The 26,906-nt window shown below is 50.5% G+C and overlaps 1 protein-coding gene across 2 annotated transcripts in view; it reads right to left on the reverse strand.

Moving 5' to 3' along the window:
• DDX31 (DEAD-box helicase 31) overlaps positions 1–26,906 on the reverse strand; it is a 67,149-nt gene that overhangs the window by 18,241 nt on the left and 22,002 nt on the right. Inside the window, exons 14-18 of one of the 2 annotated variants that reach the window (XM_010975399.3) lie at positions 25,026–25,085; positions 16,287–16,337; positions 14,629–14,768; positions 9,789–9,870; positions 3,444–3,555 (exon numbers count right to left, since the gene is read on the reverse strand). In XM_010975399.3, coding sequence (XP_010973701.2) covers positions 3,444–3,555; positions 9,789–9,870; positions 14,629–14,768; positions 16,287–16,337; positions 25,026–25,085 — 445 coding nt within the window. The remainder of the gene's footprint in view (positions 1–3,443; positions 3,556–9,788; positions 9,871–14,628; positions 14,769–16,286; positions 16,338–25,025; positions 25,086–26,906) is intronic. The other variant, XM_064490645.1, reaches the window with a different exon arrangement.

Genomic DNA, 26,906 nt, shown 5'->3' on the forward strand with positions numbered 1-26,906 from the left:
GCAGAAGCGCCCTCGCCCTCGACAGCTGGTCAGGTTCAGGGCGTCTCTCACTGTGTATTTTTACTAAGCCTCCTTGTCCTCAAGTCTCCTGTCTCACGGGGGTCGTGACCACTGGTGGGCCTCCCATACTTGAGTGGACTCCCAGGTTTGGATAATTCAGAGCAGCAGGAACCTCAGATGCAGCGACAGCCGCCTGGAGGACCTTCCAAGGGGCAGGAAGTGGCACGTGATCACAGTGTCAAGAATGTCAAGAAGGAACAGGGGCTGTGGGGCCAAGACAGGCAGAAAGCAGAGACGTAACGAAAGCAGACGCTTGTCTGGGATGACAGATGAAGTACTGGCCCATCAGAGTGCGCACCCTCATGTCACTGAGTCCTATTTCAGGGTCGTAAGGACGAAAGAATTAAGGGAAATTTATTTAAAATAACTTACAAGGACATGTTGTCCTTTTTAGCAATCAAATCACATTTGTTCTTTAATAAATCTTTGACATCTGATCAGGAATGGTCGATGATCTATGGACGATGCCCAGGATCCAGGAGCAGAAAGCAGCAGGACTGCAGCCTAGGAGGTGCCGCTCGTCCTCGCTCCTCCGAACCCACCCCTGCGCTCAGAAGAGCCCGGTCTGCGCGGAGGAGGCGTAGGCATCTCCCCAGCCAGCGCGTCCTCAGCGACAACTACCCAGAGGACGTGGGCAAGGAGGCAGCTTGTTACAACCCTCCCAAAGACAAAGCATCTGGCTGAGTAGCCAGCCACCTCCGATCACACCGACAGGCGAGGGATGGTTTCATCAGTGACTTGTGTTTTCTTGACTTTGAGAAGCACCTCTTCCAAGCCAAGCACAACTCCTACACACGTGGGCCCTGCTCTTCAGGGAGGAGAGGCTCCAACCACAGGACAAGGGGTTGGGTGCAGGTAAAGGACTCCGCTCTCCAAAATTTTTGTTCAGAAGCCTAGAGTTCAAACTTAGGTTACCTCAGTTTTTACCACTTGAATCTCTAGCTACGAGGTGCAAAAAGTGAGAGGGAAAAAGGGGTCACCGCTTCTGGAAAGTGACAACAATGAAATGCTGGTTATTAGCAATGACTGGGTCAGAAAATGCAAAAGGAAAACAAATGCATACTTGGCCCAGTTTCCAACTAGTTTTCTGCCATAAAGGCAAAACCCAGCTGCTTTGTTAATTATTCATGAGATGGGTTCTGAAATGGCAAAAAGGGAGGCGAGTCAGTAGTGGGGAATTTGCATATGCAGACTGAAGTGCTGAAGACAGTACCCAGTCATAGGGTGTGGCAATCATAGGCACACCCCCCAAGCCTCCAGAACTTGCAGTCCTAAGAGGAGTGAGAAGAATGGGGGGAACCTAACGTCTGATGTGGGGTGACCAACATCTACTCTAGGCAGTTTCCTTAAAAAAGGATACACTTATTTCCTTCCTGGGACATACATGGTGGGGAGTGGCCCCACTCTGACATTCTTTACAAGAAGACAAGGAGCTCTGCCTGCCTCTTGGGATTAGTAAGTTCAATGGTAACAACAATGAGAGAAAACACAAAAATCACATTCTCTGGGAATTATTTCCTGTAACTTTTACTCTGGTGCCCCAGGCACCCTGAAATGGTTGTGGTCTCACCAGAACATCCAAAGCACCTACCTCTGCCATCAATGTCACAACGGTGGTGTGACTTTGACTTCCTTCCCTTCGCTGCCACTGTTATGAACCCAGAAACTCTGCTGCAAACTTGTTACGCACTGTACCGCAAGCTGAGTTTCCCTAACTTCCAGCAAAGCACCAACCTCTAAAGTTACGCTTGGGCAAACATTTTATTCCTCTTGAGAGAATGTTCCAGTACTTCTCTAAAGGCAGGTTCTAAGGAAGACTCTTAGGAATTGTTGAATTCACTTTAGGGAAATGCTTGGACAGGATATTATCGGCAACCAGACTAGCAGAATACACACTAATTATTTACTGGTAGTTACGGGGCAATTACTGGGACCTCATCTTTCATCTTGTGCACTGCTGGCTTGCCGCAGTGTTCAGGTCACAATCAAGGCTGCTGTTCTAATGTGCTCGGCATGTAATGGGCACTTGGCAGCATCTGCTGACCCGGCCCATTTCTATTATCTATATCCTGGTGACCACAACTGCTGGTCACCAGCCCCTGGCCCTCACCCTTGCCCGCAGAGGCCATGCTCACATGGCAGCAGGTGACTTGTGCAGACCTATCAGACCAGGTCTCCCTCCAGTGGCTCCCGTTCCACTCGCCCTCCCCCTCCCACTAGCCACCCTGCTGTCCTGCGTTCCCCTGCACTCTGTCCCCACTGCCTGGATGCCCTCAGTCAGAGCCTCCCCACCCCAGAAACCCCTTGGGGTTTCTGCCACCTTCACAACGGGATCGCTCTGCCCTCACCCCTTCGTCCCCTCACCTGCTCTGCTCTCCTCCCCTTTCACCAGACGATCTGGTTCCCGGCTAACTTACTCACTATGTCCATTACATTCACTGTCTGCTCCCCCACTGGACTGTTAGAAAGGTGGGGACTTTCGTCTGGTTTGATCCCTGTGGTATCCTGAGCACCGGAAACAGTGCCCAACTCAATAAATGTTTGTGAAATGAATTTTTTTTTTTAAGTTTCAATTCATAAGAAGAAGAAAAGCAAGAATGCTACAGTGTTCATCTGCTGGAAGCCAGACTGGCATTCTTCTCAAAATAGCAGGTAACTACCAAGAACTGTGGCTCCCCCAACAAGGGGGAGGTCTCATAAGCACACATGGGAGAGTCACTGGCCAAGACACACACGTTCCATCATAAAAGACATTCAGCTGTTCCAAGCTCCCTTCCCCTGTGCTCTGCTCTGTGCTCAAAGTGGGCTATGGAGTCCACACCTAATGCCTGGTGATCCCAGGAGCCAATTAATCCTATAAAGGGCCTGAACATTAAATTGATACCTAACTCTCTGGCAGATTTCCTTGGAATTGGGTTCATGGTCTACAGTCCTTCCTCTGCACTGTTCTTTCTCATTTTTCTTTGTACTTTCAAACAGGAACTGCTTAGGTCTAATATTTCCAGCCCTTACCTTCACCTCTAATTTCCATCTCTACAGCTCTTTCCACCGACATGTCATGTCTCTTCCTTGCAGTTTTCAAAGAAAGAGAAAAATGGATCCCTCAGATCCAAGCTGCTGGGTCAAAGCTCGAGTCCTGATGTAAGCCAAGATAAAGCCTCATTTGTGCAAAACACGGGGAAGGATGAAATTAACATTTAATATCACTTTAAAGCCTTCCGTGCCTGCTTCCAAACCCTGCAGAATTAGGGAGATTGAAGGCTTTTGCCAGGGAGCAGAGACGCCTGCTTGGCCTCTCAGCTTGTCCGGGGGCCAAGCGGGTGGAGCTGGGGCTGAGGCTCTGCTGGGTTCCCCACCCACCATCACCTAAGAAACTGACCGACCTTTCTTGGCCCCGGAGACCGTCCTCTCGCTGGAGTGCACGTAATCTTCAAATACTGTCTGCAAGACTGTGGCTCGCTCTCGGATTTCCTGGGGGCCAACGGCGTGGGATTTCTGGGAGGGTGATGGAAGGATTAAAGGAGACAGAGTCAGAGTCAGGAATAATGAAGCAGTTTATAATAGATTTAATAACAGTAAAATCACACAGTAACCACCTAGGGGCCAACAAGGGTAATCCTTTCAATATTACTAGGGAGAAAGAGAGGGCTATGAAGATGTTAAAGTCGAGCAAAGACGAGGGTGGCTTTGCGAGGGAGCGGACTAGGCCTCTTTATTTATTATTTACCTACTTTTCTTCCTGGCCTCATAGCACTCAGGTTCAAAAAAAAAAGTCCACTGGAGACGCTGGAATTGTCCAGGTCCAGCTCAGGCGTTTAGAACATCACTGCACATAAGCGGTTTTCAAATGAATCTTCCATGTTCTACTCTGGCCTTAAATCCCCTCCCCTGCCTTGTACTCATTGACGGAACACTGACCACTCCTGCTGAACGGCCTCCCACAGCGACCTGCCTACGGCCTGTCCTGGAGCTGCAGAGCACGTGTCCCCGGCCCTAGGACACTCAGACTTCGTGTTTCAGACCCGGGCTTTCGGCCCAGATCGCTGTGCTGAGCCCCCAGGGACCTGTGGGGGAGTGAGTGGGCTCTCGCAGCAAACCACACGCGAGGAAGACAGCATGTAGCTCTGCAGCCAACGGCCCCCCGGTAAAAGGAAACATCTGTAGGCCCTGAAGGACCCTCTACAGATGGAAAATGGGCATAAAACAAAGGCTCATTTTTTTCTCATCCTTCTGCAACCTCAGAGAAGAGCCTCCTCTCTCCACGTCCCTCTGAAAACAAGGGCTTTGTGTTTCCTGTGTCTTAAAACAAACCGGAAGGCTTCCTGCTGGGCGTGAAACTGAGGCCGAGAAGAACTCAGACGCTCCCGCCTGGTCTGGCGACTGTGTCTCCCCAAAGGTGCCCATTCCATGAACGGTGCTATTAAGCTCTATCCGCACCCCCAGACCACGTAGGTCACCAGGAAAAAGCCAGTGGGAGGGCCAGCTTGCTCTTCTTTTATCCCCTGCAGGGGACAGGGTGTGCACGCCCGGGCCTGGGTGACTGTGCCCCAGCCGGGCTCGGGGTCTCTCCTGCGCTGAAAGCTGCTGGGGGAAGAACAAAGGAAGGAGGAGAGAAAAAGCCCCCTCTGAGCGACATCGGTCTCCGGATTGATAGAGACTTAACAACCTGAAGATGTTCTTAGTTTAGTCAAATCATTCCTGCTACCTGTTTGGTTGACGACAGTCTAGCCGGTTTCACAGTACATGGTCCCCCTAAGGGTTTTATCCACTCAAATGTCAAGAGAAAAGTCACTCAGGAGCTGTGTTACGAAAGTGGACATTTGCTGTTGTCGTTAACGAGGATTATTTTTCTACCCCCTTAACTGACGTGAAATGCAAACTTTTTTTTTTTTTGCTGCCCTCTTTCGTTAAGCCACCTCAGCAGCACAACTGTCACCTTCCTTGCGTGTTTTTTTTTTTTTTTTAATATGAATGTGAAATTAGCAAGGATGCCCTTTCCCCTGGCGGACAGAATCCTCTGTTATTAAAAAGTAAAGCACTTTAATAATGAAAACTTTTTCCTCTTTTTCCTGTGTTTTAACTGTTTAAAATTAATGAGAAGGGCAGAATGGTTGTCAAAGCGATATTGAAAGCCGGCAGCCAGGACCAAATAAGCACAAAAATCCCTCTAGAGTGTTAAACAAACAGAGCCCCAGTCCTCTCGAATCCTTCTGCTGGCTATTGTATACATTCTGTAACAGCTCTCAGAATAGATCTGAGCGCCAGGGAGGCAGAGAGGTTTCAGAATTCCAATAAAGGCCTCAAATTAAAGACAGCCTGGTGCGAATTCCAGGAGAAAATTAAAGAGACCTCAAGCTTAAGTGACAGGTGACTTGCTTCTGTGTCACAACTGTCAGGGGATTTAGTGATAATATGGCAATATATTACAAAGGGCTTTTCTTATTCCCCCCTTTAGGTTTCAAAATGAGGCATCTTTTCTTCCCAACCATAAAAAAAAAAGGAAAAAGAAAAAAATTATACATATATAGATAATGTGAGTGTGTATACAAGTGAAATCTGTAGGAAAAAAGGCGATGAGACTAGGTTCACACCTTTGAAATGATGAGGTCAGTTTTAGAGAAATGTAAGAAAAAGTTGACGGCAGAAAACACAGTGTACTTAGGAGAAAGCTGGTCTCACCCCCTGCCCGCCCCTCGTTTCCAGAAATACGCTATTTTAAAATTGCCCCTCTTGAGAATGACTGAGGTATTTCTCAGTTGTCTTTGGGGGAGGACAGTGTAAATTAAACTGAAGCCAGAGGGGGCAGAGTCATGCACCACCAGCTCAGCCCCAGACAGGTCAGACGCTCCCGTAACGACAGTGGGTCAGACCCGCAGGGTCCACGGCTGCCCCGCAGGACTGGCCCTCCAACCCTCAACGACGCAGACTTAGGGCTGCTTAGAGATGCTCACCTGCAACTAATGGACCACGAGGTCCAAAAGGTCTATACGAAGTCAGAACCCTTTGTCAGTAAGACCCTGCTGACCTTGGAGGGGACAGATAATCAAAAAGCACTGAGCAAAGGGCTAGAGGTCTTGCTTTAGTATCTTGCCACGCTGGTGAGTGTGTGGTTAGGATAAGCTTACAGGCATATTTCATAGGACAAAAGCACACTTAGGGGAACGTGTCTGGATGTGTGCCTACCCTGTGAAGAAGGAAAATTCATGCAGACCAAGAGGCAACAGACAAGTTTACGGTGGGCGGGCTGGATTATCTGTGCTGTAAAAGTTTTGGGTGGGAGCAGCGGTCGGTGGAGGGTGGCTTTTTTTTTTTTTTTTTTGAAGCACGTGTCTTGATCTTGCCAACTTCTAAGGTGTTTTTAAACTAAATGGAAAGATTTTGTTTTAATCACTTTATTGCCAAGCTGAGTTTTACCCCTACGGTCCCTAGAACCTTCCGAGCGCTTCCCAGTCAAGCTCAAAGATGGAATTTATTCTCTTTGTAGGTAGGTGAACATTCACACACCCAGGCGTAGCTATATATATTTTATCCACCTAAATATGAAATATACATTTTACAGATGCTTCGCTCGCTTTCTTTCTGTTCACAGAAACCCAAAAACACACGCGCCAGAGGGACGTTTACAATGGACTCGAACCAAGCTGGGGAAGAGGGGCACCCTAATGAGGGCTCTGTCTGGCCGTGTGTGCAGCAGGCCTGTCTGCTGAGGCCACACTGCTCCGCCCGGCACTGGTGTGTCTGCTCCAGGGAACTGTCCAAACCGAGAATGCCAGTTAAGACACGCTGTCTTTTTATGTAAAACAGAATTAAAAGTTGCATCCAGCATTTACTTGGTTCTCTTTTCTGGTCTCTCTTTACTGGTCACGTGAGTCACACACAGAGCTAGCTCTCTGGCTGGACGTCTACGTGATAGCAATGTTGTCAATTCAGTTTAGTTTTCCTCTGTCCTCCGAGTTAAAGCTGATCAAACAAGTGTTGCTCACGGACGCGAGCCTGCTATGATTAGCTAAGTTTTCTAAGGTAACCAGTTCGTTTGGTGTCGGTGAAAGCTTGATCTTGCCTAGCACTTTTTCTTTTTGAAAACAGTGATCACCAAGCCATAAGACCATCGAAACATTCCACTCGTTCCTACCCACCAAGGCAGAGCCAGGGCTGAGGTGAGCTTGCGCAACCCGGCAGCGTGCAGGGCACTCTGTGCCCCGTCTTATTGAGACCTCCCAGCAGCGGGCATTGGGGTGGGCCTCACCCCACAGACGGGTAACTGAGGCTGGGGAGGACTGGAAGCCCCCAGCTGCAGGACGACCAGCTGAGGGACAAGGACTCGAACCCATGCCTGCGTGCCTGCCTCGGGCCCAGCTCTCACCCACGGCCTCCTCCCAGCCCCTCCAGCCCAGTGGTCCTCGAGGCTGGCCTCAGGGGAGAAACTGGTGCAGCCAGGCCACGGAGGGGCAGAGGCTCAAAAGACGGCCATGGCCCGGCCCTGAAAGGGCGGGGGGGGGGGGGCAGCTGCTCTGCTCCCACTCGGGGGGCACGCCCTTCAGCAGGGCCCCCGCGCCGCCCCTGCTGCCCCTGCTGCCCCGGACACGTGCAGATGCAGCGACCATTAGAGCCCCAGAGAGAGCCGACCTGTGCTCGGGGTAAACACCCACCCCAGGGCCCATCGCGGAAACAGGTCGTAAAGACTAGATCCGACCAGACCTTTCCGGCCTTGTTTTGCAACGGTCCCGCCTGCTCTTATTTCGGGAGGGCAGGCAGATGCTAGTTTTCCACGTGGGGTGAATCAGCAGAACAAGGGACGAGGCTTTGTGTCACCGAGTCTGGGCTTTGCTTCCACACCTGCTACTAACTGACGTGACAACAGTAATAACACTCATAATGAAAACACCCTCTGCTATCTGTGCCTGGACTTCCAGGCTACTTCCTACTTAACCCCTGCAACCTCCTCTGAGAAGAATACTAATGTCGCCTCACTTCTACACGTGGAGAAACCGAGGCTTAGGAGGGTGCAGTCCCGGCCCAAAGCCACGCAGCTGGGGAGACTAGGAATGGGACCCAAGGCCACACTCCTGACCATCCAGCTGCACTGCCCCCCGGCTGTTCCCCAGGCACCCCCGCTTACCCCACAAAGCTGCCTCACAGTGAAAATTAAACAGCTGTGGGATCATCTGAAAATTAAAAATAAACAAACAAACAAAAAACCCACCCTAACTAGAATTTGCAGTCAGAGGAACAGAAAAGCACGCCAAGACCAATGAGTGTCTAGTTTCCGGTGAGGTCCCTTGACAACAAACTATGAATACAGGATGGTCCAAAGCCTAGTGTGGCCGGGATGCTTTGCGACGCAGTGTCACTTAAAATAATATGATCAACTGAGTCTTAAATCACGTTTCTTATTCATGGGGACCTTTGCTGCGGTACCATTTACTGACCAAATTTCACCTCTATGAGAATGGCTGATGTTACCTCATTTAATAAGCAACTTAGTTCCATCTTCTTGGTCTAATTACTACTAAGGGAGGCGGGCTGGTACACAGTGGAGGACACGTGCTTTGAACTTAGAATGCCTGCTCTCACACCCCAGGAGGGCCAGTGGTCATTAATGTGCCCTTGTGAATGTTCCCTCAACTCTCCAAGCCTCAGTTTCCTCATCTGTAAAGTGGGAGGGTAACATCTACCTCACAGGGCTGCCAAGAGGATTAAGTGGGACCAAGCGTATAACGAGCTTAGCACAGTCCCAGGTCCAGGACACACGCTGGGTACCAGACACTGTGATTACTTCCTCTGACTTCCTTACGTAAGTTTCCTTAGGTACCCTCCAGAGCAAGAGAACTTAAGTCAGGGTCAGTCAAAGCGAGTCCTTGCCTCGGGGAGAGTATCGATCCAAATAAAGAGACACACTAACGTGTAAAAGAAACTCTTAAACTTGATCTATTTGGCCCTGATTTTCCAGTCTATCCTCAGGCATAAGAAAGCAAATGTAAAATACCCAAATTAAAGTTTCATGGACAAAATTACACACACACACACAAGTACACGCGATCTACCGAGTAACCTGTTACAGTGGGGTAGGAAGTGATTCCTAGACGGGGGAACCTCAAAAAAGAAGCAGGAAAGGATGCTCTGGGCTGTCTGCGACGGCTCAGGACCTCCATATGGAACTGTGTGGATAATAAACATTTTTCTTCTTAATGATCTCAACTTTACTCTTCCTCTGTGTACAGCACACGTTAAAAAATGGATGAACTGAGTGTGTCTGAAAGGAGATCCAGAGATATTTCCCTTTTCCATGCTGCCCTGGGTGGATGGGCCCTGTTGGTAATCTGGAGAGGGACCACCAGGGATGAGGGTGGAACACTGCCTCCAAACTCTTTCTGGGATGAGACCTCCTTTCTGGGAGGCCTGCTGCTGCCTGGCACACTTCCAGAATGGACTACAGCCCATTAACTGGATGAGACCAGCAAACACATCCAGAGCAAATAGAGAAAAAACACAATCAAGATTTGACCAAGGCGGGTGGGAACAGCTCGTGCTTAGCACGCACGAGGTCCTGGGTTCAATCTCCAGTACCTCCACTTAAAAAAGAAAAAGAAAAAAAGAAAAACTATTTGGCCTCATCTAATGTTCATGATCCTTAAAAACAACTGCCCCCCACACAGGATCTCTATGGCCCCAAGTCAGGAACTGAGTCACGTCTGTTAGCAGCAAGCACACTAAAACACAAAACTCACCTGGTTTCCACGTCGTCTCCTTTTAAAACAATCATCCTTGGTCAGAACAGACAGGATATCTTCCATCTTTATCTCAGAAACGCTGTAAAAGGAAAGGTATATCAAGGTCGACTTTTCATTCTTTCAAAAACGTCCGGAATCTTGACGCACAGAACCGGCCTCTCGGGCTGGTTCCACGTAAAGCTGGAGCCACACAGGGTCCCGTGAAAGCGGGTATTTTCTAGACGTTCAAGAATCTGGAAGGAGGGGACCTCTGTGATATTAGAGGGACGGGTGGGGTAACACTCCCTACTGTCTCCTTCCTCCCTGATAAACTGAAGCAGGCTACGTTTAGAATTCCCTTTATAGGAATCATCGCACTATTTCTCAATAAATCCTGAATACTAAATACATGGGTCTGCTTATTGACATGACACACTCCCTTGACTTGGGCAGAAAATGACAAACTAAAAAACATTTTGGACTGCCCCTTTAGTTTCATACTTAGTAAAAGAAAGGAGATGGCAAAGGACCCTTAACTGTGGGGGCGAACAACTGAGTGACAGTAAACAGGTGACCGACTACGTCGATGCACCGGAGCTCCCTCCTAATCTACCCGGAAGAGACTTCACTTCCTGTCTCCGACGAATCCAGGGCTCTGGGCACACGGCTGACACCAGAACTCAGGCTTCACCTGGCAACAGAAACCATAGGGAACCAGAACAGAACAACCCACCCTGCCTAGCAGTGGCGTCTGGACAGCCTCCCCGTCCCCCCCTGCTCAGCAAGCCCGCAGCCCTCCACGTGGGAGGGCTCGCAGCAGACTCAAGTTTTAAAGACCCACGAAGGAACAGACGCTGCGGAAACACACATCCCAGGGAGACAGGAACAAGGGAATGAGGTGCTCCGGGGGAGAAAAGCAGGTCATAAAAAGATAAATGATTTTCTTGCATGTCTCTTTTTTTTAACGTAATGGTAAATTAAAACTTGAGTGGCAACCTCCTCCGTGGGAGAAGACAACTCTCCCCGGGTCCCCCGAAGGTTACTCTGACAAAGCTCTGAATGAACACGCCACACCTCCGGCAGCGATTCACCTGAAACGCGTCACCGCGTCCCTCAAGGCCCGCGGCCCCCACCCCTCGCCCAGCTCTTTCTCCGCTGCCAGCTCCCAGCCCTGTGGGTACGTGAAGTCTTTTCACAGCAGGAAGAGTCACCCGGAGAAGGCAGTGTTCACCCCGAGAGGTAGGGGCTGGGGGGAGACACGCATGCTTTTACAGGAAAATCTATTTTTCATGTGGGAGAGAAACGTTATGGCTATCGAATTTGCCTCTTATTTAGGCCTGGAAATCTGAAGGGAGGTAAAAATCGTAGCCCCGTCCTGTCTTTTCCTTTGTCTTGCTGACTTGACTCTATCGTCCTTTTTTCCCTTAAGGAAAAAAAAAGGTGGGGTGGGGAATACAAAAGTAAAAGAAACGTAAGAACTTGGGGTCAAATCCTGAAGTCAGGAGAAAGAAAGGAAGGATGATGCCGTTCACAGCCCGGGATACACAGAATTACACGCCGGAGAAAGGCGCGGATTCCTCAAGCGCCCTGGACGGCCGGCACCCCAGCCAGGGCGTGGCTCGTGCGCTGCGGGTGTCCCCATGACAATGTTGGGGACCGCTGACCTTAGTGAACAGGAGCTGAGAATGAACTGAGTGACAGTTTAAAAGGGTCTTCCTCCTCGTCTAAGAAATCATTGCATCTGAGGAACAAAGCACATCTACTCTGCTGATTCGTGGTTCTATCAGCACATCTGAACCACCCCATCTTACTAGAAGAGACAGATAAATAAATTCAAGGAACTGTCTTATGCCTGATCTAAGAAACACACATTTTGATGAATCATTTACATTTTAATAAACCAATGATGACGTTCATTGGAAATGCATTTAAAGGAGAAGTGAGGAAAACTTAAGAAGTTGGCAAATACAAAGCAGTCAAAAGGACGCAGAAACAAAGTTCTGAGCATTTAGAAGGAGGCGGCCACGGCCCAGGGCACCTGTCTCCTGCCCCTTCTGCTAAATTAAATTGTCAGGGTGAGTTCCAGGCCGCTGGGCGTAGGAGGGCAGGCGGCAATTTGCTGTGACGGCCCTGCTGCCGAGAGCCTCGCCTGCCTTCCCGAATCTTCCCAGTAATTTATCAGCCATCCCGGCGTCCCACCACCTGGCTCTCAGGTTCTTAGGCACCAAACATACACACGTTTCCCTCCCTCCACCTCCTGCCACCCTTTTAGGATATTTAGACGTGCACATTTTGGATTCCCAAAATCATCAAGTCTGCCTCTTTCCATGGCACACTGTGTAATTAGTTATTAGATTTAATTATTTTGCATGAAGTCAAAGAAACCGTCTGCGTATAGATCCCCAACATGCTGCCCTGACTTCCGCTAACAGAAACCAGGAAGTGCAAGCTGAGGCAACGACGCAGTGATCGGCTTCTGATCGTCACTCGGGTTCCCACCTCGCCCACGAGGCAGCCTGTCAGGCCCAGGCACTTCAATGGGCGAACACTCAGCAGAGGAACTGGCGAGGCGGGACCCCTACAGAACCCTTTGCCCCTGAAGTGAGCGTTCCCACGCCGCCCTGCGCACGCAAGGCCCAGATCTCTCCCCCGCGGGGCTCCCCTGTCTTCACCTTCCTGAGCTTCCCGTCCGAGCCCAGGTCCCTGCCTGCACTGCGTTCTCGCCTGAAGGGGAACACGCTGTCAGCTTTCTCACGGATGCCGCTGGCTCTTCCTCCAGACGAGCCATCACAAAGGATGACCGTCCTTTTCACACCTGTGAAGCACACCCAGCTCACGAATGGTTCGTGTTGGTGCTAGTGATTGATTCGCCTTGTTCAGTCTGCGGCTTACGTCTGAACCTGCCATCACAGAGAAAGACTGCGAGAACACCAAGTGGCAGCGGCACGCCTGCTGCCGACTCTGGGTTGCACAGTCACCGTGTGACTTCACGACTGTGAGTGCCTGTTTCTCCAAGACCACACGCAGGGAACGAGCACAGACCAACCAGAGGGCTGCTGACGGGAGGGGCGGGGAGGACGTGAACTTGCGGGTCTAGAGCAGAAGGAGGAGGCGCCGTGGGGTGAGAGGGCGTCTGCTGAGGCGCAGCGAGCACTTTCTACACGGGACAACAGCGCACCGCTCTGACAACGCCTTCCACGGTACGCAAGTTCCCAGGACGGAGGGAGAAGGGCTCCCAGGCTGTGAGAATGGGCTACACCAAGGGGTTTCATCTCAACCCCCTGGATTTCTGGAGCAAAGCGGCCTGATCCGGTGCCGGCCTAACTCAGAAAGGGCCACAGAGAGCAGTGTGAAGCAGCCTCCGGCCCCAGGGAACCCAGAAGCCAGCTGGGGATGAAGAGTGATGGACGGATGGATCGACAAGAGGTTTCCCTCACAAGGAAGGTAGCAGACGCGTCTTCCCAAAACAGGTAAAAACCACCCTTTCAACCGACAAACTGTATCAAGATGAGACAGTTAAGTGAGAGGAACACCTAAACCACCCTCCTGTTGACATTCTCACCAGAGCCATCGGGACTGGGCCCGCGCCTCCCCCAAGGCAGCAGGGTGTGAAGCACTTTCTGAGGAAGCCGCAGCCCGTAAATGGCCACGCCAGCAACCCTGAAAGAGTGCGGAGAGTGCTGGCAAGTCTGACTAGGGCGAGAGGGAGGGCCTGCGGGGTGGGACGCTGGGCGCTGCGGCCACGCCCAGCTCTCCCAGCGGGTGGCCAGCGCTTCGTCCGGAGGCTCCCCTAGACCAGGTCCGCATGCCTTCGGCCTGGGCCCTTCGGTTCCGATGGAGGAGACCACGCTTCTCCCAGCTCTGTGGTTCAGGGGGAAGAGCCCTGTGGTTACATGGGATGCTTTCCATAAAACACAGGCTGCACCAAGAAACGAGAGCCTCCCACCGAGCCAGGCTGGGCGCCGGCGTCACTGCGTGGCTTCTGAGATGCCCCCGAGTGGCTGTGGCCGCCTCGGTGCCCGGTGTGGGTCCACGCCCACCAGCCTGCCACACACGTGGCTTGCCCTGGCCTTCAAAGGCACTCTGTGCATCACTGCACTCTGTCTGAGCAGAAGAAAATCGTGAACATACATTGGTGTGAAAAACTGTGTGCCTTCAGAAGCCCAGTTTTAGAAGTTTGTCATTTCAGGCGCTGGAGAGTTTATGGAAAACGTGACAAAACAAATTCCTCTCCGAGGCCCTTTCGCCCTAACTCCCCCTGGCTAGGTGGAGGGCTGCTCTCTTGGCCTTTTCTGGGTGAGATCAGGGAGGCTCCAGGCTGCCGAGTCCACGATCCGGGCACAGTGGGGGCTCACACAAGATGGCAGGCGGAGCCTTGGCCCCAAACTCACGGGGCCTACCTCGACTGCTCTTAACAATTTCTTTCCTCGGTTTCTTTTCCTGGGGAAGGGGGAGCCGAGTGATGAATCAAGAGTACTATTTTTTTTCAAAGACACATCAACTTTAAAGGTCCAAGGCGTTAATTAATGGCAAGAAACAAAACCTGTGAATAAAAAAGCTCTTCAGGAAGCTGGCGGTGAGGGCGGTGCACACACGTCAGAGAAATGAAATCCAGACCTCTGCCTTAAAGGAGAACGACGTGCAACAGGCCGCTCAGCGAGCGCACAACGCAGCGAAGGCTGTCATGTGCTGAAGCTGTGAAGGGTTTTAGTTTTTGCCACTGGCTATTCTGGGACTCATTTGGGGATCACAAGGGTTAATGGCTCTCCGTCAGCTTACAAGGCCCATCCACTGTAGAAAGCGACAGAAAGTTAATTAGGTGAGATCAGCTGAAGCCGCATTCAGGTTTCTGACTCACTTGATTTTGTGAGAAGCCAACGAGTTGACATATTCTGCCTCCGAAGGAGCCAAAATGAGCAGGCTGCTCCCACGGCAGCCAATCCGGGCCGTTCTCCCAATCCGGTGGATGTATTCAGCAGGTGAAGCCGGAGCGTTGTACTAAAAAGGGTAACAAGAATGAAGGCATTCGCAGATCAAGGGACTGCCATTAATTGGAAGTGCAACACCCCTCACCTGCCTCCAGGTAGCCCGAAAATTAAACCCGGGTGCTATGGTTACCCTAACACAATCACGAGGCGAAGTCTCTCAACCCCGAAACTCCTGGCTTCATTGGAAATAACAAGGCTCTGACATGCGAATGTGAACAGTGGCCAAGTTTCAGAGAGACGAGCCATCTTCTCGTCCCAGTATCTCCCTGTTAATTTTACTTCTCCACAGGTCTCTTCATTTTCCCATTTGCATCTTTTCATGGAGGTGACTGCAAGGTGAAAATGCAGGCGGGCGGGGGGGCTGCTGCGGGATGACCGCATGACCTTGGCCTACTTCCTCGGTAGACGAGCAGAGCAGGGGTGAGGCCACAGAGGACACTGGAGGTTCCCTCTGCTCCTGGGCCCTCAGGATCAGGTCCCTATCGCCCCAACGGAGCAGAGCTGCAGGGCAGCTGAGAGGCAGGCCCCATTCGTGCTTCCGCTCCCACGGGCAGTATTCCTGACTCGGGAAAAGAGCAAACTTAAGAACTGAGAACAGGCGTTCTCTGTGGTGATCACGCCGCCATCATTAAAGCTAACTGACCAACTATTCACTCTTCCCTTTTTTTCTTTGTTGCTACATGAATCAATGATTAGAGGGCCAAGATCAGAGGGCCAGGCACATTAAACTGACCGTTACCCACGACTCTAAGCCGGCTGTAAATGATCGATTTTGTGTGTCTGGCCTCCCACACAATAAACTGATCCTTGCCTCCCTATTTTTAATTTGTGCCGCGGCCAGCAGGAAAGAGGACACAATGCCTCTAGTCGCAGAGTGATCATCTGTGTGAGCAGAGCAGATTTCCTAGCTAGTGACAGGCATGCAATCCCACTAAAATGTGAATAAACCATGACTCACGTAAACAGGGCACCTGCCCCCTGGCCCCCACACAGAAGGGCTTAAAAATACCAGTCCCGCAGACTAACGAAAAGAAAAAACAAAACTAAGGCCACTAGACTCCAGCGCTAACACCTGTACCCTCCGGCAAAGCGTCTACGGCGAGAGGTCTGTATAAGATGCTGTCAGGGACTTAATTGCCCCTGCAGGTCAACGTGCATGGTCACAGCTCTCAGGACAGCCGAGCCGTCTCCTTCTGGACGCGACGAGGCCGCCCAGGGGCCCAGGTAATTCCCGTTAGTTTCAGCTGGCTGAAACTTTGTGTGTGACAGGCATCAGTCTGGGAGCAGGGGAGCCTGCCCCTCCCTCCCACGACTGCAGAATGGAGGTTGTACTGCAGCAGTTAGGTGGGCTGGGTTGAGGCAAGATGTCAGAACTGTGCAGGTAAGACTGGTTGCTGCCTGGTTACCAGGGCAACACCCAAGAGGGTCATAATAATTGTCCTGCTTAAAGCCAATACAGCTACTCACAATCATATATACTCCTGCCTCAAGCTCATCCATTAACCAAGAAATAAGGAAAAAAAATTACCTGAACAATCCACGTGACTTGAGGGAGATCCAAGCCCCGAGCGGCAACATCCTTCAAAACAGAAAAGAATATGGCTTAGGACTGAGCACCTTAACCTTTCTTGGCTCACGGCTCTGAGGATCTAATGCAAACCACGAGGGCTCAGCCCCCACTAACGTGCACGGACTTGCGAGCACACGTTTGCACACAACTTCAGGAACCCACTGAAGTCCATCTGTGGGGAAAAGTCCAATTTCGGGGCAAGTTCTACAGAACCTCCCAGCCCACTTGCCCAAAAGAATGAAATCTGCACTTTAGCCCGAGAACCGCAGTAAGTTGCCATCAGCTGTGCCATGGAAGCGTTCTGAACAGTCACGGCGTGCTTTCCATTTTATCTGAAAACCTACTTTATGGTGAACGCATTCACAGGTCGCTGTCCCCAGCCCACTCTACCAGCCACACCCAACAACGACGTGCTTTGAGGTGGGCTTCTGGAAGATCGCCCCAAGGTGTTCCGTTGTGGAGGTGTGCTGCAGAGTTCTGAGGACTGGCTGATTAGCCTGAGAGAGCAGGAAGGAGCGAGGGGTGCCTCGCCCCTGCTGACAGCTGAGCCAGAACGCAAGCCGAAGACTGAGCCACGCAGACCAGAAGTATAAAAGCACTGGAGGTACTTCTTTCTTTTCAGCTGGTCACTATCTACGGAACAGAGACTGCTGTCTGCTTTCTGGCTGGTCTGGCAGAGAGACCAGAAAATGGGGATTTTCAGTCTTCAGCAATAAATGTACAGTTGACATTCGCCTTCAAGTACAAGTCACACCAAGAATCTCCGCAGCCAAAGTGCACTGAGCACTCACTACGCACCAGACGCTGGGCAGAGCATTTCACCTGCGTTATCTTTTTTGAAATAACCCCTCAAACAACTATTACTCCCATTTGACAGAGAAGAAACCAAGGTTCAGAGAGACTGAGTAACTTGTCCAGGGACACACAGCTAAGAAATAGAAATAGGTCTCAAATCCAGGTCTGCTTTACTTCTCCAAGACTGTATTATATTACACCGCTCCACCATCAAAAAAGATGCTGTCCCTCACACGCTGTTGGTGGGAATGCAAAATACAGATCCCGACGGTGTCGAATTTGGAAATATCCAGCAAAATCACACAGGCATTTGCCCTTTGACCCAGAGCAATCTCCCTTCTAGGAATCCATTCCAAAGAGACACTGGCAAAAATTTAAAATGACACGTGCACAAGGCTATTCATTTCGGTACCATTTACGGTTGTACGTCTGGTAAAAACCCCAGCATCTAGCAGGAGACCGGCTGAGTAACACAAGGCAATACTGACTCGGTATAATCGAGTTCACACAGTTACCAAAGGAACGAAGACGGGCCGATGTACTGACATGGGAGAACATCTAGGGTATATTTTGAGTGTGAAGAGTATGCTTATGTGTAGGAAATGGGGGAAATTAAAAACACAACTGCTCTTAGTTCAAAAAGAAATAATGGAGGGAAAAACCCAAAGCCTCTAAAAATAGTGACCTACTGGGAAAAGAAGAGAATGGAGGGGAGGGGACAAGGACGGAAGGTGGACTTCCTTTAATGGACCTTTATCATTCGGACCCTGGGACCGTGTCTTAGAACAACTAAAAAGATGACAGCTGTCACGTGACAGGAAGTCCCGAGTGCAGTATCACCCATGACATATTCTTGCCAAAACAAAAACAAAATCCTTGAACTGGAATCTAAACAAGTGTCCAGACCTGCTAGTGCAGAGGAGATACGGGGAGACAGGAGCAGGCTAACCACCACCGTGAGGACACAATTAGCCAAATCCAGACCGTGGGGCCTTCTAAGGGGCAAATGGTCGTTCTTCCACCAAAAAAATCCAGGGGAAAAAAAGAGTGACAAAAAGAAAAGACATGCAGTAGACAGATGGATAAAGGAAATGGACAGACGGATCGACAGATAAACTGAGAACCAACACCTGGAAGGAGGGTCACCGAAGCTGTCAACTCTGGTTACCTCGAAGGAGAGGGACCTGGGGTGATTTCTGCTTTTCTCCCTTACGTTTTCCTGTGCTGTTTGCTTTGTTTTTCTCTTAACAATGAATGCATATTATTTCCCCCCAACTTTTTATTTAGAAAAATATAAATGTACAGAAAAGTTGGAAGGATAGTATAATGAGCACTCATACATCCGTCATGTGGACGCACCACCCACGAAACGTGGGCACGCCCGCTTTTGTTCTCTATACGCACAGGGTTTTCTCAACCATTGGAAAGTAAGCGGCAACTATTGTGACATTTTACCGCTATACACTTTAGCACGTATCTCCTACATAAAAGGACTTTCTTCTACATAATCACGGCACCACTGCCACACCTAAGAAATTTACTGTTAAATAATCTTATTTTCTAATAATACGTCCACATTCAAATTCTCCAGTTGTACCTAAGATGATTTTTCTTTCCTAACTCAGGACTGAAGCACAGATCATGCACTCTTTTTTTTTTAATATCCCCCAGACATCCCTAACCTAGAGTAGACAGTATCCCGGCCCTTAACACTGACTTTTTTTTTGATAAGCATCATTTTTTGAAGAGTCCAGGTGTCTTGAGGAACAGCCCAGAAACTGGATTTTTCTAATTGTTTCCTCCTGGTAGAATTCAGGTGGAGAATTCTGGCAGAGACATCAGGGTGGGGGGTACCTCCCAGCACGTGACACCAGGGGACACTGAAGGCGGTCTGTCCTGTCCTGGTGACACTACGTGCTGTCACTGGAGCAGGTGGCCCCCACCATCTCTCTCTGTCGTGAAGGTACCTTTCTCCTTTGTGATTAACGAGTAAGCTAGGAATGAAACTTGGAGACTGTTTCCCAGAACCTTTGGCCCAGTGGTTTTAGCAGCCTCTGATGCTGCCTGTGTCCCAATGGCTACAGAATGGTGGCTTTCCAAGTCTCTCATTCGTTCCATTGTATAACTGGCATTCTTCTGTGAAGAACAGTTCCCCCCACTCACTTTTATGTGTCACTGAGGATTTATATGTATTTAAGGTGTTTTTTAAAAAAATCCCATGCAAAGTTCTGCAAGAAGCACATTAAAACAATTGGTGCTTATCCTCCAGGGACGGAGGCAGAACCCGAGGCAAATGCTGTCCCCCATCGTCCACCTCAGCCAGAAGGACCACCACAGGCAGGTAGGGCTTTGTCTGCCTTTGCCCTGACTGAATCACACCTGGGATCCGCTGGTCTCCTTTGCACGGTGGCTAGAGGCTTCATTTTTAAGTGTTAAGTGGAAGTTTCATGCACTAAAAGTGTGTCAACCACCCAGAAGTGCTTTCAGACAGCTCCCACGGGCCCTGAGAGCGGAAGGCTGACGTTCCAGAGCCGATGCTTTGGGAACACGATGTAGAATGCTCTCTCAGGGAGCGGGAACCGCGTTCTCCGCTAACCACCGTCACTGTCTTCAGAGAAGCTGACGGGTTCTTAAATCTGCTCAGCTCTTGTTAAGAAATGATTTATTTTATTTAAGTGCTCTGCAGTGGGAGATGCATGAAGACAATGGGCTGTCTGAGCTTTACAGACAAGCTTCGTAAAAAATTTAATGCTCATCAGTTTAGTAAATTCAACTAAGAAACACCAAGAAAATGCTAAAACAGTATATGATGTTCATGAAACTCGCTCTGAGTACAAACACGCTGACATGGTAAGCCAGGGAGAATGGCAGCTGCCTCCCATTGGGACTGTTCAAGGTTCTCTTTCCCACTTGGGCGACTGAGCTCAGGACCCCTGGCTGAGACACCTTCCCGTCTCCACGACTCCTCGTGTCGGGGCGGGGAACCTCACCACAGCCAACCAACCACGGCTCGGACTCAACCCAGCTGCTTCCGTTAAGTGCCCCTGCCCAGTCCTGGCCGAGGCGGCTACGCTGAGGATGGGAGGGGAATCGTCTTCCTGGTGCAGGAACAGAGAGAACCAAGCTCCAGCATCACATCAGCACTGTCCAATGGGCAGGTCAGCTCGGCTCTCTGGGCCTCAGCGTGTCCACCTATAAAACAGCTGTAACTTACTTATCTCGCCAAGTTGCTGTGAAGATCAAAGGAGACAGTGTGTGTGAAAAGTGTCTTGAGAATTACAAACCCGAGCGTTCCGATCCCTCATGAACCAGTACAGAAGCAGTGAGGCAGGGATTTAGAAGCCTCTCCCCTACCACAGCCCACTTGCCCCGCAGGCCGAGGACCACGGAGAGGCCAGGGAGCGCTCCGTCATCGCGGACGCTGCAGCCACGGCACCAGATCCACAGGAAACCGCAGCCTGTAGAAGACGCGGCAAAGCCTTCGGTTCTCTGCCCACTCTCAGAACTTAGATTCAACCCAACCACATCCCTTTAACCTAATTAGGACGAAAGAACCGCTAAAGTCAGTTCTGAAAGACACTCCACAGTGAGGCCTTGAGGGCCGTGGGCCTGACAATTGGCCGCCTCCATGAGACCGAGGGGTACAGATGGAAGGCAGCTTGCTCAGGTGCCAGCCTGTCAGTTGGATTAAAATGACTCATTTATTTACCCAAGAACCTCACAAAGTGCTTTTACTAACAGGGAGAGGGGGCCTGCGGCTCTCTGAGCGAGGGACGCAGCAAATGCGCCTCTGCCGCCTTCCCGGCCTGCCAGAAGTCATTACTGCCGTGTGTGGGCGGCCGTCAGCGGGGCACAGGCCCCCGCCGGCCGGGTGACAGATTGGGTTGCGTGATCAGAGGAGGGAGGAGAGAGGGCAGAAGCTGTCAGAGGCGCGAGATCTTGGCTGGAGCCGCCAAAAACTGGCAACATGAGTTAGCGTAACCGGGTAAACAGCCAACAATCTCCAAATGATCTTGCCATGAACACGAATGAACTTAAAGTGGAAAAAGATAAACTTCGCCTAAAAACGCATACCCCTGGGAACACCAAGAAAGCCGACACTTTCTTTCGGGTGGCGAGCTGCGTTTCTGTGACCCTCACAGCCTCACTCCTTTGTCTCCCAGCCTCCTGGCATGCTGCAAAGTCCCCGGGAGGAGAGGAAATTAAGAACCGCACAGACATAGCAGCGTGCTTCAAGCACAAAAAAAAAAAAGAGAGAGGGAGAGAGAGAGAGGCGGAGGGAAGTAGCACAGCGCGTCAGGTGTCTTCTGAAAGATCACGCGCTGGGCAACCACAACACACTCCAACGCGCACTTGGCCGGCGGACGCGGGGGGGCCCACCGTGCCTCTCCTTGCTGGGGAAAGGCTCTTGTGCTCGTCTACCCGGGGACAGCCAGGGAGGGCCGTGCATCAGCCTGAAACCAGAGGGACCCTGGAAACACCATATTCCAGTCACGGAGCGCGGTTTCTCTTTACCAACCAGTCAACGTAACGATGGTTTTAAAACCCTTTGGCTTGGGGTGAGTGCTTCACAAGCAGGGGGAAGTATTTTGTAGATAATCCAACCTCCTGCATCTGATGCTTTGGATTTCTTAATTCCATTTGGGAAAATGGGCTTTGAACCTGGCTTCTTCTTAGACCTAATTTTCTAGAGGACACAAAATTACATTTCAAATGTGTAAAGACTTCTCTTCACAAACTGGTCTCTCCTGCCCAACTGCCTTTTTACCTCTGCCCAGATCCATGACACCACGGTCTCACATTTACCGAGAACTCACAGTATACAGTCATGTAGCAGGTCCCAAAAGATTGCATGAAATTAAAAAGGCCTTTGCTTTTAAGATGTTTATAATTAAGACGAAAGGTATATGTATGTATGTGCATGACTGGGAGGGGCATAGTGCTGTGCACCAGAAACTGACACGCTGTAACTGATGGTACTTCAACTAAAAAAAAAGATGAAAGGAAACGCCCCCCCCCCACGCACACACACGCACACGCACACTTATCTTTCCTTATGACAGAAAAGATACAAAGGAGGAAGAAAATGGGGCTGGAGGAGGGACTTTCTAGAAGTAAAGGAAACAGCGTAGTTGTAAGCTTTCTGTGATCACACCACACTCCCAACTTCTCACACAAGGCATTTGGTCTCCTGGTCTTGTTAAAAGGATCTTGGGATGATAAATCAAAATGGCAGAAGCTCCGGAACAAAGGGGGAAAATCCCCGCACAACAATTAACAACATGATCCCCCCTTTCCAGAAAAAGCAGGTCCTCCATCTGCCTGTCCGAACGCGGCCCCACTGCTCATTAACACTAAGGAGGTTCCTGGAGAGCTTGCAGAACCTGGCAAGCAACAGGCTGCTGAAAAAGACGCAAAGTGACAATACTTCCCCGACCCCAGCGCCAGCTATTACAGCCAGCGGGTCTCAGACGCCTGAAGTGTCAGGCTGAGGCAGACAGTCAGGGCAGAAATAGAAGGGACTCCGAAAGGGAAGGAAGAACTCATCACTAGGGAGCCTGGGCTCGCTTCCAGAAATGGAGGGACATGAGCGCCCACCCAGTCTTTTCCAATAATATCTTCAAGCAGCACAAAGAAGAGTTGAGACCAGCAGAGGCTCGGCCCCCTGGATGTGACCTGGACCAGCAGGTGAACGTGCACCGAGGGGTTTAGAGAAACCGGACTGCGGCCAGTGAGAGCTTGCTTGTCATGGGGTACCCGGGACCAGCAGGGGCAGGGGCACGGGGTCTGCGCTCTGCCAAGTCAGCGGTGCTCTTCGCCAAGCTGACATCACCTCCCTGCAGGTATCAGCCAGGCAGAACAAGGGAAGTCCTCCTGTGCTTTTGACCCCACTGAGAATTACATTTCAGAAGAAGGAACTTTTCTTCAGTAAAGCCGCTAAAAACACCAAAACAACAAAACAAAACATGGCACTTCAAATAGCTGGAGCTTTCTTTGAGACAGAAGGCTCACCCGTGTCTGCAATACGCGGCGGCACTTACACACCAGGAGACTCGACCATTTCCCACCAGGGGTAAATTCAGCATCTTAAGGGTCAACAATGAAACATTTTGTTCCGACCCTAATCCAAACTCCAACACCCAGGTTCCTAGTGCCTTCTGTTTCGATACAGTCACTCTTCAGATAACCCCGTACATGCAAAAACGTGAACTCGCTCCCAACAAGCAAATGTATTCATCTCAGCCTCTCTCAGTCTTCAGAAAAAGACATACATCAGTGGTTCCTAACACCGAGTTTCTTGGGCCCCAGCCATCCCCCCATTTAACCCACAAACACCGAGAGCCTACTGCAGGCCTGCTCTGGGCCGACACTGGGACGGGACTGCATGAGTCCCTCAGCTCACCAGCTCATGGCCTGGTGGGAAGACCCTAGACCCCTGGTGACGAGTGTTATAAAGAAATACAGGATGCACAAGGGGTGCCTCGTGGGGAAGAACCCAGGCTTCTGTTTCCTGAAAGAAAGAAACTGAAGCTGAGACATAAGAAGGGGTGAGTCTAAGTCATGGTGGGGTGTCCCAGGCAGCGGGAACTCATGGTCCAAGACCCCAAAACCAGAAAATCCAAGAATAGCACCTTCAAGGAGCTGCCAGAGGGGCCTGTTTGGCTGAAGGACAGGGAGCAAGAGGGAGAGGGGGACAGAGGAGACAGGAAGGGGTCAGGCTCCAGGAGTGTCACTGGCTGTGGGATTCTGCAGATTTCTTCATTAAGCAGGTTACCCGGACTCACTGTCACTTTCGACCTGGCATTTGAAGTTTTAAAGCAAACACAAGCCTCTGACTAGGGAAGGGCTACCTGGTCGACTCAGAGCTCCTGAGGAGGCAAGCATTCCAGGGGTCTGTCCTCAGATGTGAATGATGAGGGTTGGCAGAACCGCTGTCCGTTTGCAAACGCGCGCACGCACATGAGGATCGGCACAGTCTGATCAGGAGGTGGCTGGGCGGCCGTCCTGCAGATGCTCAGAGACACCCAAGCTGCACTCACTCACAGGCTCTCAACTTGGAAAGAAAGCAGTCTGGAGTGACAGTTCCTTAAAGAGTCATCGCAATAAGTGAGGCCCGGACAGGCATTCAAATGGCTCACGTCTTTGTTCCTACCCAGCGCGTGTTCGTGGGATTCCTAAATTTATAGTGCAATTTCATTACCAAATACACAGGGGTTTCTCAAATAACCAGCTGGGGACTGAGTTACTTCTTCCGACATGGCACAAATAGTGAAGGCACTTTAATCTTAGGAGGGAGCAGCAACTCGGGGGAAGTGAGTTCCCAGAGAAGCAGGAACGTTGAAGGTGTGAGTTTTCAATTTCAAAAGAGCACAAGAGGCATGCACGGGAAAGGTCCAAGCAGCGCTGGAGGAGGGAGCTACCCAAGCCCGCGAAGCCTGAGGCCGAGGGAACTAGCCCTGAGAACTGCAGGCCGAACGACAGTTTCAGACAATAGTGAGTAAAGTCTGTCCAAGCCCAGCTATTTTCCTTTAAGAAAAAGCTGAGCGGAGGCAGGTAGCGTGATTCTGCCACGGAAAGGCTTTCTCAGCTCTAATTACTCCCGATAGCTGTAATTTACAAGTTTCTGGTGGACAGAAATCGCCGAGATTCACACGTTTTCAGACCAACAGCTGCCACTATTAGTGAGCAAATCGCCAAGTCTTCTGCACGGCGGCAGCCGGCTCTCCGTGGCAGTCAGGTGACAAACCAGGCGGGTAAAGAGACCAGCCACACCGAGCAACCCCCGGGGTTTCCGCTCCCCGTGGGGCCAGCCACAAGGCACATCGCTGTTGGGAGACAAAAAATGCCCACCACGGTCACACAAATCTTCAGCCCTCCCACGGAGCGCAGCACCATACATACCGTGCAGAGAAGGACGCCTGTTTTGGAACGTGAGAATTCTTGAAACACTGCCGTTCTTTCCTACAGAAACAAGGAGAAACAGGGCCTTACAACTCCGAGTCCGATTCCAGCGGGGAGGCTTAGGCGCTCATGACTCTCCCAGTTTCCTACCGCTCCTGTAACTATTTTTAGGCACAGAGAGGCTTTGCCAAGAAAGAGGAAGAATTGGGTTCCACAGGACTAGACCCCTCTGGCTGTGGCAAAGGCGGGGCTCTGAGGGCAGCACGTTTCCGTAAGACAACAGGGCGAGGCCGGGGGTGGGGGACAGGACCCTCCAGAAACAGCCAATATCAAGAGCAGGGAGTGGGGAGGGCCAGAGGTCACAGGTCACTGCACTCAGGGCCCCCAACTCAGAATTTATTCCAATACTTCTCCTACGAGAGGCGTGGAGGCTGAAGAACAGCCAACCTTCCCTCCAGGGTAATTTTTTAAAACCTGATTTTTAAAAATACTTCAAAATGATAAAAACCATATATTTTAACTGTACCAAAATTATATTTCAAGTCAAAGGAAGAAAATTTAACATCCTACTGCTCAAAACAAACCACCACTGCTGGCAACACTTTCTATCCCGAGCCCCTTTCTATGCAAAACATAAACAAATATGGGGCTTTAAAAAAATCGGCACCATGGTTCTTGTACTAACATGCTCTTATGATGTGTTGACAGAATGTGAACATCTTTTCACGCTGATAAATATCCCAAAACCACATCTTCTCCTGCGATGACACTGTATTCAGTGGGATAGGTGCCCCATCCCCATGTGACCAACACCCCACTACTGGCAACTCAGCCCGTTTGCATGGCTGATAACCACAAACAACGCTGCGGCGAACGTGTTTGTAGGTGAGTCACTGCGCACACACTTAATATTCCCTTGGGGTCAATACCTAAAGGCAGACTTGCTGGACCAAAAAGGCCCTGGACGTGACCTTGCAGGGGACACACTGGGGCTGCGTTCAAGTCACGGTGTTGTAAGCAGCTGACACTTGGCTGTGTCCATCAGCAACAAAAAAAGGGAAACACAACCAAATTACTACAGGTTTGGAGAAAAAAAGTGAAGTCTCTCGGTTCTGGCACAGCCCCCGGGCCACCGAGGTGGGTCTCACTCTGGCCTTTTGTGTGCACGCATCCGTCCCACACCCGGATCCCAGGATACACCTCACTGAGCACCGTGGACGGGGACAACCAACATGTCCTGAGAGCTTCCGTGCGCCAGGTGCTGGCCTGTGCTTTACACGTCTGAACTGATTCAGCCCTCACGGCAACCCTATGAGCAGGTACTATCACCATCCCATTTCCAGAGGAAGAAACTGAGGCACAGAGAGGCTGAGTAACTTGCCCAGCACATGCACACACTGTGGATAAAGGGCTGAACCCAGGGAGTCAATGGTGGTATCGCAGAGTCAGAATCAGAAAAAAACCTCAGGAAAGTTCACGAAAGCCTGTGACACATCTTAAAGACTGGACGTCAGATACTCAGATTTGGGGTAAGGAAAAAATCACCAAACCCCTGAGCATTTATCACAACTTCCTAGCACCTTCTTCAAACTCTTAATGCTCTTAAACTTGGCTGGGGTCATGGCAATCATTCAGGGAGACCATGCTGAGGTCCCTGTGGAGCAGTGGCCAGGGTAACAAGCCAGGTAGCTATGACGGGGACTGTTCAAGCTTAGTCCCCTGCGACAAGACCCTTAAACAACATTTAGAAAATGACCTGCAGAGATACTCCCTGCCACCTTCCACCCATCTCAGAGGGAGGCTGTGAAGGCTGAACACTTAACAAACAAGCCAACACAGGTAAAATACTAAGAATAATTATCAAACTATGAAAAAACTACA

This window comes from Camelus dromedarius, chromosome 10, assembly GCF_036321535.1.
Source record: "Camelus dromedarius isolate mCamDro1 chromosome 10, mCamDro1.pat, whole genome shotgun sequence".
Lineage (NCBI taxonomy): Eukaryota > Metazoa > Chordata > Mammalia > Artiodactyla > Camelidae > Camelus > Camelus dromedarius.